Raw genomic sequence first — 15,671 nt, 5'->3', positions numbered from 1 at the left:
GCCCAGGGACTGTGGCCCACGCCAAGAAATAGCCGTTGCCGAGGACAACCCCTGCTCGGCGCTTCGTGAAATATCTGAAGAAAGGGAGAATCTGAACTCAAAAAGTTTTGGACAGAACCTAGAACTTGCATGGTCCTCGGACTCAAGCCTATGGGGAAACCAAGTACACAAAAGAAAAAACATAAGTTTTTGGACAGAACCTAGGACTCGCATGGTCCTCGGACTCAAGCCTATGGGGAAACCAAGTACGCAAAAGAAAAGAAAAACATAAGTTTTGGACAGAACTTAGGATTTGCATGGTTCTCGGACTCAAGCCTATGGGGAAACCAAGTACGCAAAAGAAAAGAAAAACATTAGTTTTGGACAGAACCTAGGACTTGCATGGTCCTCGGACTCAAGCCTATGGGGAAACCAAGTACGCAAAAGAAAAAACACAAGTTTTAGACAGAACCCAGGCGTTGCAAAGTCCTCGGACTCAAGCCTTTTGGGGAAACCAACTACTCAGATAGGGAAGGTTCTCAGCTCAAAATACTGTAAAAGGTTAAGGCCAATGTGTTAAGAAGATGGCGAAACGACCCAATGTTCGTTAGCCTAAGGAAACTGATCATTTTGCGGGCGACATGTCCTCGGATGGTTACTTCTTACACCGTATCAAACACTCAGTCCTTATCTCGGCTAATTTTAAGGTGAGTCTCGTTCCTCACTGGTCGGCATTGCCATGTCGAATAATTTTATTAAAGTTATGGTGGCATCTTTTTATTAGCAAGTATTTTGGCCTTAGTTGTCATTGATTCAAATGCTATACTATTGTGCCGAGCAGTGCTCACAAATTTATTAAAACATATAAACAGAACATGCGAAGTAGAAAAACAATAACTTTTATTAATATGAAAAATTATTACAACGTACAAAGAAGGGCTTAAACAAGCCTATACAAAAATGAATTGCCAAAGCAACAATAGCATCCGCAATACAGATAAGTAAACAGTCAGATGTCTTTTAAACTCGCCTTCAAAGTCTTTCAAATCTCTGCCTCAGTACTGCTCATATCAGGAGAAGAACCTTCTTTAGAAAAAATGAAGGAGAAGGAAGAAGAATTGGAACACATGGAAGCACTTCAGCAAGCTCTTGTCATCAAGGAGCGCAAAGGAAGAAGAGGATGGAGGAGATGAATGAGGAAGATGGAGGAGATGAATAAAGAAGATGGAGGACATGAGTAGGAAGGAGGAGAAGAAGAGGGAAAAGGTGAGAAGGAGGAAAGAGAGGCAAAAAGAGGCGCCAGTGAAAGAAGAGAGGAAGAAGCGGGGACGCTTAGCCCCTGCCCCAGTCCTGACTCTTAACACACTGACGCCATGTTAGATATGCTCATGAGAGAGCGGGTGGTGGTGATAATGGATGGCTTTGACTCAGTCACACCGAAATTGAGATGTGACGAGTCCCTGCTTCGGATTTCGGCTAAAAGGAAGGGGAGACAAATCTTGAGTTTCCGCCATCCTTGCCCTGACCGAGCCATCTCGAGCTTTATTAAGACATGGTGTTTTTGGGAATGGGATGGTTTATTCATGGCTGACAACTGTGCTGAACGTATTATCGGATAAGGTATAACCAGAGAGAAGAAGTGGACTCTGGGAGGAATCTGAGGGACTCAAGTATGAGAAGATCGGCTTTTGTCTTCTCTCTTTATATAGGGGACGAAGAGGAGAGTACTTAATGTGTGCAGATCTCCAAGGAGATCTGCAAACATGAATACGCCGTTTCATTCCCCCACGCCATCAAAACCGTTTAATTTGGGAGGTCTCGTAAAAGAAAGATATTAAGGGCATGCTTCGGATAACCAAACGGCATAAATGCGTCGTGCGCAAATTGAGGGAAACGTCTTGTAGACCGGCACATTCCCTGGGGAGGTGAAGAGCCGCCAGCGTCGGTCACGGGCTGAAATAAATGAGCCATAATAAAGGCTCGGAATTACCAAAACCCACCTTTCCAACCAAGATATTGGACAGCAGGGTTTTGAGGGGCTATTGTGGGGCCCAATAATTTATAGGCCCGGCCTGCCTTGCTCATGGGGAGTCCACAGGCCCAAGCCGAAGAAGACCATGGCCCAAGCTCAAAATAAGAAGCATAAAATGGCCTGGAGATACAGCCGAGGACAGCTTAGTCCTCGGCAGACCCAAAGTCTCATTGATGAAAGTGGTATACGAGCAAACTTTAAGGATCAGAAAATATCTCAGGGAAGTTGTCCTTAATACCCTTCACTGATAAGACTTTACACCCGACAGAACCTGATTCTTAGGCTTTATTAACCATCCCCAACAATTCCGGGATTAGACTGACGGGACAAATATCAGTCCTGGAAAAGTTGACCCTACACGTGGACGAGGGACAACGAACGTAGGCTAGTATAAAAGAGAAGATAAACTAATCAGAAAAGGATCCCCATCTCACTTCCTGGGAAAAACTCCAGGGATGAGAATGCCTGGACAATATATGTACACCACCACGGAAAACCCACCGCCAGGTAACTGGAGAAAGACATTAGTGCTCCTCGGACATGATCCGAGGAGTCCAATCCCTTAAGTTACAAAGCTGTGGGGCTTGGATATCCAGGCTGAAGCCTTTTCTTATCCGAGTTTCCCTAAAGTCCGGTTTGGACCAACGCCCTGTGACCAAACGCTAGCCTTTCAAGCCCACTCTCTACAAATCTTATTGTGAGGGATCCTTCACGTGCGAGCCCAACGTCGTTGTTGGGCCGTTTGAGAATCGTGTCCTTACAGACATGATTAGAACTTGTTTATAGAAGATCGATCAAACCTAAATTAATATGAATTTATTTAGTGTTAGGTTCATCTATTCAAAAAGTGAGCAAGTTTTAGTTAGTTTTAAGTTGCATAATTTAGCATTATTGGTAACTCTAAATATCAAATTAAAAAAATTAGAATAACAAAAAAAAAAAAAAAAAATGCGGGCTTTTAAAAGTGTGTGCACATTAGAAAATTTTGACGAAACTTACACTTTATATATATATATATATATATATATATTCCCTTATAGTTCATTTTTAATAAACTTTTAGCATTAATTTAGAATTAGTTTGATTTCTCAGACTTCCAAGTTCAGAATTGCTCGTATCTAACTCTTGAATTAATGCAAGTTGGTTGTTCATTTACACTCCAATTAGTTTTTATTTTAGCTACTTGTGTTTGAATAATTTATTTTGCGAAAGTTCTCTTAATTGAGACAATACCATACCCACTCGAACTCAAAAAATTTTGAGAATTTTCCAAGTAATATATATTCAGATTCTACTGATTTGAGATAAAAAGTTGCTTAAAAGGGTAATAGAGACATTAATTTTGTCAGGATGTAGTACCATGATTGGAAAATGAATACCCTCACTTTAAAATTTTCATTGGTGGAGTAAATAATGTAACTCAGAATATTACATTTATTACAATTCCACCCCCCCCAAAAAAAAAAGTTTATACCAAATCATATCCATGTGTATACTGTATAGTTGAAGCTTCAGTAATAGCCACAGGGAGTCAGGGACATTGTTTAAGAATAAACAATATATATGCTCAATGAGGAACTAATCGCAATGCTCATCACTCTAAACAGGAATAGATTCTAGATTGATTTCAAAATAATCTTGGATAGATATAGTGGGAGAGGAGAATGTATGGACTTTTGTTGAATTTTGGGAATGGTTTCTACTCAAATAAATTCTGATTTCCCTTTGTCGATGAAGGTCTCTCATAGCCTTAAACCTTAGATCATCACTATAGGAACTTGGTTCAGGAATCATGTCTGGAACAATCATTCGCCCTTCAAGCATACTTACGACTTCAAACATGATACATGATAGGCCTTCATGATGGGGATGCATTTGTGCACAGAAGAGCCACTTTAACCAAAATTTCAGCTTTTTTTATATGTTGACCTCAGACCCCAAGCTCTCATCAATTAGCTTCATCAAGTTCCCCGTTTGTTGCAAATGGCAAGACTGAAATATATAAATTATCCTATTACTATCATGCAAATATTGCTAGTAGCTACACAATTAGTAAGTAATAATTGAAGCATTAACGATATATGTGTAATGAATCAAACAGGGATATGAAGTTAGAAAGTACCAGATCTAAAAGGCAAACACAAATGTCACTTGGCATATAAGCTCTTTCCACTGAGAACTTCTAATGCCACAACTCCAAAACTATAAACATCTACTTTGTAGGTCAGATAACCCCATAAAACATATTCTGGTGCCCAACATCCATGGTAATTATTAAAATTATAACATATATAACTAGAAGTTCATTAATAAGATGGGAACTGACAATGGTGCTAACGTGGGTCTTCTCCTCTTATTCAACTTTAGCCAATCCAAAGTCGGATATTTTAGGGTTGAAGTCTCCATCCAGCAACACATTAGTAGCTTTGATGTCTCTGAACAATATTGAGTCTTGATTCTTCATGGAGAAAAGCTAAGGCATAAATATAAGAAGAAACCAATAACCAGAAAACTCAAATTCGAATCCAATGGAGCTGACCAACCAAAAAATCAAGAAAGGAATCCAAGGATGGTCTGGAAGCCAGATAAGCTCACCTGACTTAAATTTTTGCTTCATATAATTAAATTCAAATCATAAACAGAATTTCATCTCTTATAATTTTTCATAATAGCTCAGTGCTATGCAAGATTACATAATACTCACCAAATAATGCATGGGCTAGGTTATTATTTTCCATGTACTCATAGACCAACAATAATTGCTCCCTTTCAATACAACATCCATAAAGCTTCACCAGATTTGGGTGTTGCAAACGAGAAACCATGCCTATTTCATTTAAAAATTCACGATTTCCTTGCTTTGATTTAGGTGAGAGCTGCTTAACTGCTATGACAGTACCATCAGGTAATTGACCCTGCACCCAACCTTATCAGATAAGCAGGAAAATCCATACTCAAATGGGATCGGCCATGTAAGAGTAATACCTTGTAGACAGGACCAAAACCATCTTCTCCAATTTTGTTGGCAGAATCAAAATCATTAGTGGCAGCTTTTATTTGATTTAAGGTAAAAGTTCCTGTCTGCAATTTAGTTCTTTAATATCTGTTCAAGGAGGCACATACGAAGCAGTATGATAAGGAATTGTCAGTTTTCTTTGTATCTACTTTCTTGAGTTACACTAAGCAAAGATGATATGCTCATATGAAAATTATATGTTTGCGTATATTAAGATTGTAAATTTTAAGTGTAACTGCGCAGAAACTTATCATTACTTGAATCAGAACTTGAGAATTCAATTCAGTAAAAGAAAAATCCAACCTAACAATTTAACACAACAAAATTTTGAAGAATTTTTTTATTTTCTAATTAACTCATATTTTTGATAAATTATAGATTGTTCCAAAAGCTTCATTTATTTGGAAATGATGAATTTAATCACTTAACCATAATTCTAACAATTCCTCTCATATAGAACCCAAATGCCCCTCAATAAGTGGGGTCCTACACATGAGATTTTTAACATTTTAAATGGGAAGAAGAGTGGGAATTGAACTCGACTTCCTGCTTTAATATTATGAAAAATTATAAATTATCCCAAAAGCTTAAACTTTTAGAAAATTGTGAATTTATTCACTTGAACATAATTCTAACAACCTCTATCATAGTAAACCACTCTAACAACCTCTATCATAGTAAACCACTTCTGTGTAATTTTTTTTTGATAGGTAATCAGAAAGCTATTATAAAAGAGAGAAAAATGAAAAAACAAGAAGTTCATGATGATGAACAACAAGAAATAAAAATAAAAAAATAAAACAGCACAACAAACAAAGGGTAGTCAGGAAACTAAGCTAAGGGAGGACAAAAACTCAAAAAGAGAACAACAATCCGTAAAACCCCAACAACGAGACCACTCCAAAAGACTACGATGGCATAAAACCTTTAACTCATCCAACATCTTCTCTTTGTCCTCAAAGGATCGAAGATTTTGTTCCAACCACACAATCCACATTAAGCACCCTAGAACCAAGTTCCAAATGTCCGAATAATGCTTCCCAAGCCACTGATGCCAACAAGATAAAAAACCCGCCACCGATCCTGGCATAACCCAATGAATACCAAAGGCTTGTAGCATAAAAGTCCATAGGAAATGGGTAACAGGACAATGAAGAAGAAGGTGGTTAACCGACCCCCCATCACAACAACACATACAACACCTATTAGCCAAAGGGCGACCCTTAATTATTAGATTATCCAAAGTGAGGATCCGACCATGTGCAACTGTCCACAAAAAGAATGCCACGTGCTTAGGAATCTTTGATTTCCAAACACCCTTCCAAGGAAACAAAGAATTCGAAACACCCCGAATCGCATGGTAGTAAGACCGAGTGTCAAACTTACCATCACCTTCAAGTCGCCAGTAAAGAGCATCTCTCCTATCACCCCAAGGAATACGAGTTTGGATAAGCTGAAGTAGAGAAAAAGATGCAGCCAACTCCCAATCTTCAAAAGCTCTATAAAACCTTAAATTCCACACTCTAATAGTACCCCCTTCTAGAATCCACAAAACCTCAGAGATACAAACATCCTTGACCGCTGAACACACATAGAGCTCAGGATAGAGATCTTTTAAAGTATTGTCACCAATCCACCTATCATGCCAAAAGCGGATACGAGTGTAATTAAACAACACAAAACTATGCCTTGAGAAAAATATTTTAGATATTTCACTACATACTGAAACTATTCTAGAAGCCAAGTATAGTCCTGCTGTTGCTATTTAGCAAACTTATAATAATATGTATCAAAATTAGACTATGCCTATTTGCACACAATTCCCTAGCAATTGAATATCTGTAACACAATTGCAAAAGTTCAAGAGTCAAGACAGCCTATTCTTTTTGCATAATTTCTGTCAAAGTTGACTAAGTAGAGGCAATTAGATTAATTTGAGAATCAGACAATTCCCTAGCAACTGAATATCTGTGACACACAATTGCAGAAGTTCAAGAGTCAAGACAGCCTACTCTTTTTGCATAATTACTGTCAAAGTTGACTAGGTAGAGGCAATTAAATTAATTTGAGAATCAGCCTTTCCAAACAGCCTACTCTTTTGTCCCCTTCTTTCTCCACAAACAGCCTTTCCAACAAAGGATTCCCACTATAAAGAGTAAAAAGAATAAAGCTCCAACTGCAACACCAGCAATGATATAAACATTTCGCTTGGTTCCACCATTTGAACAAAATTTGGAATCTGCACATACAAAAATCATCCTTACAAGCAATTGATTAAAAGTAAACAAGACTCAAAAACTTGGCCACCCACATGTTCATTGAATAAGGTAGACACAAACATTAACAAAAAGAATAATATTTTTTTGTTAATTAGGCAGAGAAAAGAATTAGGCAGAAAAAGTACATGGGGTGGTTTTTTAACTGAAGCAGTCATCTTAAAATCCAAACCAAACCTCCCACCTGAGACAATCTATAAAATTCTTGATTTATCACAAAATTCAAACTAAATGGTTCACTCTAACTGAGGTAGAGGAGAGATATACAACAGTACGTGGCACATCAAATTACTAACCCCTAGACAGTCATTTCCAAGTAAAGCATAACATATCTAACTGAAATCAACCAATGGGCTACTTATTAATTATCAGCTACTTCTGCAGTTGAAAGCAAGGGACTCACATAGAACAATTATAAAATAAAAAATAAAAAAGGAATCACAGTGTTGCACTCTCCTAATTTCAAAAGTAACATATTCTATAATACTTTTTAACTGGAGATAATTATCCCGGTTTCACAGGACTGTCAGAGCAATAACATTGCAATTTAGTTTTTCCACCAAAAGATTACATTTCTGTTGGAAATCATGGGACTTGATTTGAGGACTCATCAACTAGTAGTGACCTTAGAGGGGCCCTCAGAGACACAGCATCTTTAAAATGACAAAAAAGAGACAATCGCATAAATAACTCACCAGAAACCACAGAAACAGCTGTTATAAGGGGACCATAAACTCCTCTATCAGGAATTCTCATTGTTCCTTTACCAGCCCAATAGAATCTGATCACTAAGACATTGTTTGCCACACTAATGTTTGATGCGCGTTTTATTATTGGCTTCAGAGCAATACCAGCATCATCTTCAATACTGAAATCCTTCTACACTAATTTTTCCTTCAACAAAGTGGACTGCTTAAACCTTAAACTGCAACATCAAGGATATATATATATATTCATCATTGTGACTAATTACCTGAATGTAGATATCAAATATACGCTTCCCAAGACTGTTATATGTCTTCTCATTTGTAAACTGTATCTCTGCAAAGTGGAGACTTACAGTGTAGTTCCCATTTTCTAAGCAATAATGGAAATAAGTGATATAGATCTATGTGCTGTTGTATACAATTCAGAGATATTTGATAATGATGGAGGTACAATGTAACGTGTATTTTGGTAGTTGTAATCATCCATGAAGTCTCCAATGCTACTAAACCCCCAATAAATGTTGCTGTTAATAAAGTATTTTGCAGCACCACCTTCAACTTCTCCATCTCCTTTAAGATATACATCATTTTTTTTTTCACCTTGACGGTTGCTTCCTTTCCACCAGAATTAACACGCAAACAATTCAAATCTGCCATGATACATATAGAAAAACAATATATGAGAAAGCAAGCTTACATATCAACTATAATGCAACAATTCGGAGGTCATCATTTAATACAGCTTCTTCTTTTCTTTTCTTTTTTCCAGGATGCTATATTGATTTCACATCGGTATAATGAGAACTGAGATATCAATACATGGGCACACACGCATGCACACACACATGGGCACACTTTACAAACTTCTGCTATATTTTACAGTGATCCTAGCTATTCATGACAACTTCAAAGCAAGCTATCATAACAACTATAGATTCATTTTCATTTCAAGGAATTCTCTCCTTTCTCCTTTCTCCAAGAACAAGGTTTTAGAAAATGAATCACACTATTCTAGTCATATTGTACAGTTTAAAATTTCATTTTTTTAGGCATTACAAATCTGATTAAGAGAAATGCTAGGTAGAAAGGGTGTAGCCCTATAGCACGAAAGGTATACAAGAGAAACACCAGAAAAGCAAAGAGTGAAAGGAAAAAATTAAGCACTAGTTCGATGTTTCAATTATACCCAAGGAAAGCGCCATAATCAAGAAAGGAAGATAGATTGTACTTTTGGAGTCACTGCCATGAATACCATATTGTTCCTCTCCTTCCAAATTCCCCACAACAAACAAAGATGAACTACTAACCATGCCATTTGACTCCTACTTCTAAATTCTCATCTTCAAGCTGCCAAAATCTTTATTACTAATGCAGGCATTACACACTTAATCCAGATAGAGAAAGGAGGACAGACAACAATACAAAAGAAATGATACTGTCCTTAATCTCCTTACAAATGACACCAGCTGATATTAAATTGCCTCTTTTTAAACAAATTGTCCACCATAACAATACAAATAAGAACTGCACTCCCAAAACAAACAATAACTTACAGCCAGATTTAACTCAATCTGATGACTTTTGGCCCAGCTTCTAACATCTGTCATAATCAAAACTGCAGCCTTGAACATCATGAAGCATATGGACTGAAACCTCAACTGATTCTGATTCCAATCTTTAGTAAGTTAGAAAAACTTCTGTTTTGTATGTAATATCAATCCCATCTGGCCCCTATAGTTTGCCATTTTTGCACTTATTCTAAATGATGGAAATAAATCAGAAAACAAGAGATGAAAAGGCGTCTGCCCACACCAAGCATCCTGTGAAATCTTTTCATCCTACAGCTTAAAGCAAAGACGCCATGCGCAGACATCCAATCCATTTTGAAAGCAGTTCCAAACTGACACCATGTTAACTCTGATAAGTAAAAAATGGTCTAACCTCCCCATGGTTCAAAACTCACAAAAGGGGTGTGGAGTTAAAAGTAATGAGGGTTTTAAAGATTCATTATATTCTCTTTTAGATGTCAAAACTGAAGAAGCAAAAGTTCAAACTCAATTACTCAAATCATTACTCTCTTTTATTTTTCTTTGCTTTGCACGAAAGGCCTTACATATGTGAAATTCTGTAAGTAATTTTCATTTAACGGGCTGAAATAATTGATATATATATATATATATATATTCTCATAAGAAGAAATTCAAAAATGGATTTGGACAAATTAACATTATTTTCATAGATTAATGAAGATTGAGCTACAGAAACCTATCCTTACATCGCGGACAGTTGAAATTCTTCGAGCAATGAGGTTCTTGCCTTCTGCTGCTGAATGAGTACAAAAGAATAAATTAGTAGGAAAATGGACACCATTCAGTATATGAAAATTTACACCTTACATAAACCTTCTTTCTCATTGGTAAACTAGAAAACTTATAACAGAACTAAAGAAACGAGAAAATAAATCAATTAAAAAGGAGGGAAGGGCATCTTACACATAATCTTCAATTAAAGAGCCTTGAAACAAGTTAAGCTATAAATTCCTAACAAGAAAATATAAGGTGAAAGATCTATCAGACTAAAACCATATCAAACCGAAAAGTATATTTAAAAAATTATTATACAAGTAGTCTTACATGTTTTCGTGACAAGCTGGTTGTTCAGGGCTTTGCCATGCGAAGTATTGTATGAAAGATCACTGCAGCAATGCATTGGAAAAAAATAACGTCAATTCTTTAATTTTTTTTTATTAAAATGAAAACAAAAGGATAGTTTGAATCTGAGTAATTTTTTTTTGATAGGTAATAAGACTTTATATTGAAAAAATGAACATCATGCTCACGATAGTGAACACTCTGAACAAGAAACAGATACAAAAATAATCAAGAACTAAAGGAACAAGAGTCTAAAAACTCAGATAAAGAAATACAATTCGTACACCCCCAAATGCAAGCCCAAAGAGAACAGAAAATGGTGGCTTTCTTTGTGGTTTTCAAGCGGGGTCTCATAGACAAGGGGGTGTGCATATCTCTCATCTTCTTTTTGCTGACGATACTATTTTGTTCTGTGATGCTTCTAGGGACCAGTTATTATACATTCGGATGGTGTTGATCTTCTTTGAAGCTATTACAGGCTTGAAAGTTAATGTAGGTAAGAGTGAGATTGTTCCTGTTGGGGATGTTGGGAATCTGAATGCTTTGGCCCGTACCCTTTGTTGCAAGGTGGGCACACTGCCTATGAGATATCTGGGCATGCCACTTGGGGCCCATTATAAGGATGCGTTGATATGGAATCCTATTATAGAAAAGATGGAGAAACGGCTATCTGGCTGGAAAAGACTTTATTTGTCAAAGGTGCCAGGCTTAATTAATTAAAAAGTACTCTCTCAAGCCTTCCCACCTATTTTTTATCTTTGTTTACTATCCCTCAAGCTGTGGCAACTAGGATAGAAAGAATTCAGAGGAATTTCCTTTGGGGGGCCTCGGAGGATGTTTTTAAATACCCTTTAGTTGCCTGGGATAAGGTCTGTTTGCCTATTGAGAGTGGTGGTTTGGGAATCCGGAGGATTGGGTTGTTTAACAAGGCCTTACTCGGGAAGTGGTTGTGGCGTTTTGGGAATGAAAGTAACAGATTATGGCGTCAGGTTATAGCAGCCAAATATGGTGAGGGGAGAGGAGGCTGGTGCACTAGAGGGGTAAGAAGTTCTCAAGGGTGTGGGATGTGGAGGAGTATTAAGAAAGGCTCAGAGAAGTTTTTCAATCAAATTCAGTTTAATGTGGGGGAGGGCTGCCGTGTTTGTTTCTGGCATGATCCTTGGTGTGGGCCTATTCCTTTGAAGGAGCTTTTTCCTACCATATTTGCATGCTCTCTTTCTAAAGATGCATGGGTCTCCAATTTTATAGAAATCCACTACCTGATCCATAACCTCTGATTCATCCTCATATCGAAAGCCATCCACCTCCACTTCCCTGATTTGATTGGTACGCCTATGAGAATTGGCAATTCTATAAAAGAACCGCGTGTTGTTATCACCTTCTTTAATAAAAAGGGCCTTGGACTTCTGCCTCCAAGAAATCTCTTCCGAAGAGGCCAAGTAATCTATATCCGATTTAACCGCCAACCTTCTAGCCCTGTCCTCTGGAGTCATCACCTGCATCTCTTCTCTCTTGTCAACGTCTAAGAGTTTAGTTAGAAGACTCTTTTTTTTTAAAGCTACATCTCCAAACACATGCTTGTTCCAATGCTTCAAATCCCCTTTCAGAGCTTTCAACTTACAAGCTAGAACATAACTAGACGGCCCCGCAAAGTGATAACTGTTCCACCAAAGCTGCACCTTATCCACAAAACCCTCCACCTTTAGCCACATATTTTCAAATCTAAAAGGGTTTTTCCCCCTTGAAACTCCACCCACCTCCACTAGTAAAGGATAGTGATCCGACACCACCCTAGGGAGAGTCCTTTGGGACACATCCAAGAAATGCTCCTCCCAATCAGCTGACATCAAAACTCTATCAATTCTGGACATTGACGGATTATCTGAATCTCGAAACCAAGTATACTCACCTCCCACCAAAGGCAAATCCACTAGCAAATGTTTTGCAATAAAATCTGAAAATTTAAACATAGCTGAACTAAAAGAATTACAGCCAAGTCTCTCAGCTGGGTATCTGATAACATTGAAATCACCAAATAAGCACCAAGCCCCATCCCATCGTGACCTCACATTGTCCAGTTCTGCCCACAAGGCATCCCTAAGGCTATCGTTAGTCGGTCCGTACACCCCTGAACAAATCCATTCAAATCCATTTGACACTCCCTTTAATAAAACTGAAACTGAAAAACTACCAACCACCAGATCAATTTTCACAAAAACCCTGCTATCCCACATCAAAATTATACCCCCTGCTGTATGCAAGGCATCTAAGGCCCCCCAATCTACAAAAGGGCTACCCCAAAGGTTTTTTACCAAGATAGAGCTGGTGTTGTCCAGTTTAGATTCTTGAAGACAAACAATATCACACTTCCACTCCCTTAAGAGGTTCTTATAACTACTCTCTTATGAGGATCGTTCAGACCCCTCACATTCCAAGATAGCAGTTTCAAAATCATTGACCAACAAACGAACCCAAACTAGAGGATGTCAAACTGCCTCTAGTACCTCTACTAGAATGCCCATCGCAGTTAATAGAAGAAAACAAATTCCTTAATTCCCTCATACCTTTTTGGATAGAGTTGCTTGTCCGGCGAGTAGCAGCAACAGTCGCTTGCTGCTAAACCCTCTCAAGTTTCTAGAAGAAATCAATACACTGTCTCTCGCAGCAAGCAATGGGGAATCCCACAAAAGTACCAAAGCCTTTTATCATCGTTCTTACCCATTCTGAAGGCTCCAATTCCTCCTCCATAGAAGACACATCAGAATCATCTTCCAAAGGGGCGAGATCACTAACATAATATGGGTCCCACAAAGCCAAAGGAGTAATGTCTACAGAATCTGCCTCACCCTTATCTGAAGACTCAGACAGGCCACCACCCACCTCAGTTACATGAAAGGAAAAGTCTAAACCCACCTTGGGATTCATGGTAGCGACAGGAGGGCAGCCCGATCCCTCACCGGAGCTTGGGATCACTCCTTCCTCTTCCTCATGAGTCCCCGACCCTTCCCCTGCATCCCACCCAAAGGATCGCGTGATATTGTCTGGAAGAACAATCATGTATTGGCCCTTTCCATTCTCACTTGAGGACGTGTGGTGGGCTTGGGCTTGAGAATGCCTACTAACGTTGGGCTGTGTATTACCCCAATAAACAGCCCGCTTACCCTCACCCAGCCAATCAACCAAAATTTTTAAATTAAAATAGGCCTGGGTCCATTTTAAGTGACTTACCCGTACCGGTCTGCTAGCTATTGACACATGAGCTTTACAAGACTTTTTGGCGAAATCAAATCCCCCCAAAGCCTTAGACTTGATAATCTGATCAGAACCCATCTCGTTTCCCAGCTCAGACAAAGGGAAAAAACGATTTCGATTCTCCCACTGATGCCGACGTGACCCATTAAACAGAATCGGAGACTCCGTCTCTCCGGTGACCCCAGCAGGTAGTGGGAGAGCAAAAGCGGCGAAATCGCCTTCCATATCGGGGTGCGAAGAGGGTGCTAGGGGCTGGGTAACGCTAGAGCTGGGTAACGCCGGAGCTGCGAGCATCACCGGAGCTTGATCGGGGCTAGGTAACGCCGATTCAACTCTCATCGAAGCCTTAGGCATCTCCGAGACCGGCACCACATCTGTCACCGGCCAACCGGCATCACCCTTCGAAGGTCCTCTCGAGCTCTCACCAACATCCCTCAAAGACTGACGACCCACAGAGACTCCTTTAGAAGACTTGGGTTTGACCAAAGTACCCTCACTAAGTGAGGGTGCTGTAGCCTCGGGTTGGGCTTTAACAAGCCCACCAGAAAGAGCTGTAATTTCAAGCCCACCCCCAACAGCCTTGGGCCCTCTGAACTCCTTAGCAACCAGACAGGTCACAAACCGTCTCCCACCCTCAGGCTTGCACACTCAAATCCAACATAGCTGGAGTCAACTTAAAATTGAAAGCCCGCGTGGGTTTGCCATTTCTTACTGAAACTTTGCCATTTTTGACTAAACCATTTTCTGTAGTCTCCATGCATCACGTTTTGCCCCGATATAGTTCCAAAATTTTCAAAATTTCTAAACTTTTGCTGATTACCAGAAACAAATAAAAGTTTCCCACTCCGGCCACCACCAGCAGACTGACCTCCTCCACCACCTTTTATGGAGGATACTTCAGCCATAGAAATTGGTTTTGCACAAGAGAAAAAATGCTTTAGCTCTCTCTGAAATAAAGACCAGCCTACACGATTGGAGCTTGTTGGTATCATGATACAGCCTCTCCTAGAACCTCCAAAGTATACTGCAATAACTACAAACAGGCCAGCTTTGTTAGATCTCCCACAGAACTCTAATAACTTCCCATTTTCCCTAAGGCAATTCAGTATCCACTCCATGCCCCTACGGCCAACTCAAATAGAGCTCTTAACATTCTGTCGAGTCTCAAGAATAGCATATGAATCAGACCGCCCCCCATCAAAAGAAAAAGAAAAAGATTTTGCATCGATATGGAACGACTTCTTGCTGCTCCCAAGGACAAAGGATTGAGGTTTAGGAAGGATGTTTAGAGGGGTTTCAATGGAGGGAGAACTAGGTATGGTTAAAGGTGCAGGCATAAGGGTAGGCTGTTTAGGCAAATACTGGTTAGACCCCTGTGGTGGTGGGGAAGGGGAAGGCAAAGATAGTGGTGGAGGAGGGTGGTAAGGATAAGGAAAAAACCCAAACTGTGGAGGAAAGCATATGGGGGAATGAGAAGGAAAATGTGAGGGTGGCAAAAAAGGAAAGAAAGAAGGTGTTGGTTGAGGGAGAGGGAGAGGGAGAGAGTGAGGTGGAGGAAGGGGGTGGAGAGGGTGGGGAAGGGGTGGGGGAGGGGGGTGGGGGGGGAGCAGACATCTATCCTAATGGAGAGTCACTATTTGAATCTGAGTAATACTAGCATTTAGTATCTCAGAAGTATTTAAACCCAAGAGGCATGTCTTGTCAGGATATAACATTAATACTATTTTATTGATTTTGAAACAGAAAAAAGACAACATT

The 15,671-nt window shown here is 39.3% G+C and overlaps 1 protein-coding gene and 1 pseudogene across 10 annotated transcripts; both read right to left on the bottom strand.

The window, feature by feature from the left end:
• Nucleotides 1–4,139: 4,139 nt before the first annotated feature.
• Nucleotides 4,140–8,638, bottom strand: LOC126728364 (probable LRR receptor-like serine/threonine-protein kinase RFK1; annotated as a pseudogene).
• Nucleotides 8,297–15,430, bottom strand: LOC126728943 (uncharacterized). Of its 10 annotated transcripts, none has more exons than XM_050434700.1 (6): nt 11,921–14,997; nt 10,644–10,705; nt 10,503–10,550; nt 10,286–10,335; nt 9,564–9,910; nt 8,297–8,660 (listed from the first exon to the last, which is right to left on the bottom strand). In XM_050434700.1, exons 1-2 carry the CDS (start codon nt 12,893–12,895, stop codon nt 10,703–10,705), a joined length of 978 nt encoding a protein of 325 aa, XP_050290657.1. In that variant the 5' UTR covers nt 12,896–14,997; the 3' UTR covers nt 8,297–8,660; nt 9,564–9,910; nt 10,286–10,335; nt 10,503–10,550; nt 10,644–10,702. The 10 variants fall into 10 exon arrangements, with proteins under 10 accessions (XP_050290657.1, XP_050290661.1, XP_050290663.1 ...); XM_050434704.1 differs by having other exon boundaries at nt 9,564–9,674; XM_050434706.1 differs by having other exon boundaries at nt 8,297–9,910; nt 13,226–15,430.
• Between the last annotated feature and the right edge of the window lie 241 nt (nt 15,431–15,671).

This window comes from Quercus robur, chromosome 5 (assembly GCF_932294415.1).
Source record: "Quercus robur chromosome 5, dhQueRobu3.1, whole genome shotgun sequence".
Classification (NCBI taxonomy): Eukaryota; Viridiplantae; Streptophyta; class Magnoliopsida; order Fagales; family Fagaceae; genus Quercus; species Quercus robur.
This window is presented reverse-complemented; position numbering and strand designations above follow the sequence as displayed.

Excerpts from the sequence above, each read along its gene's own strand:
- LOC126728943 (XM_050434697.1), bottom strand. The coding sequence starts at position 12,895 with ATGTGGGATAGCAGGGTTTTTGTGAAAATTGATCTGGTGGTTGGTAGT.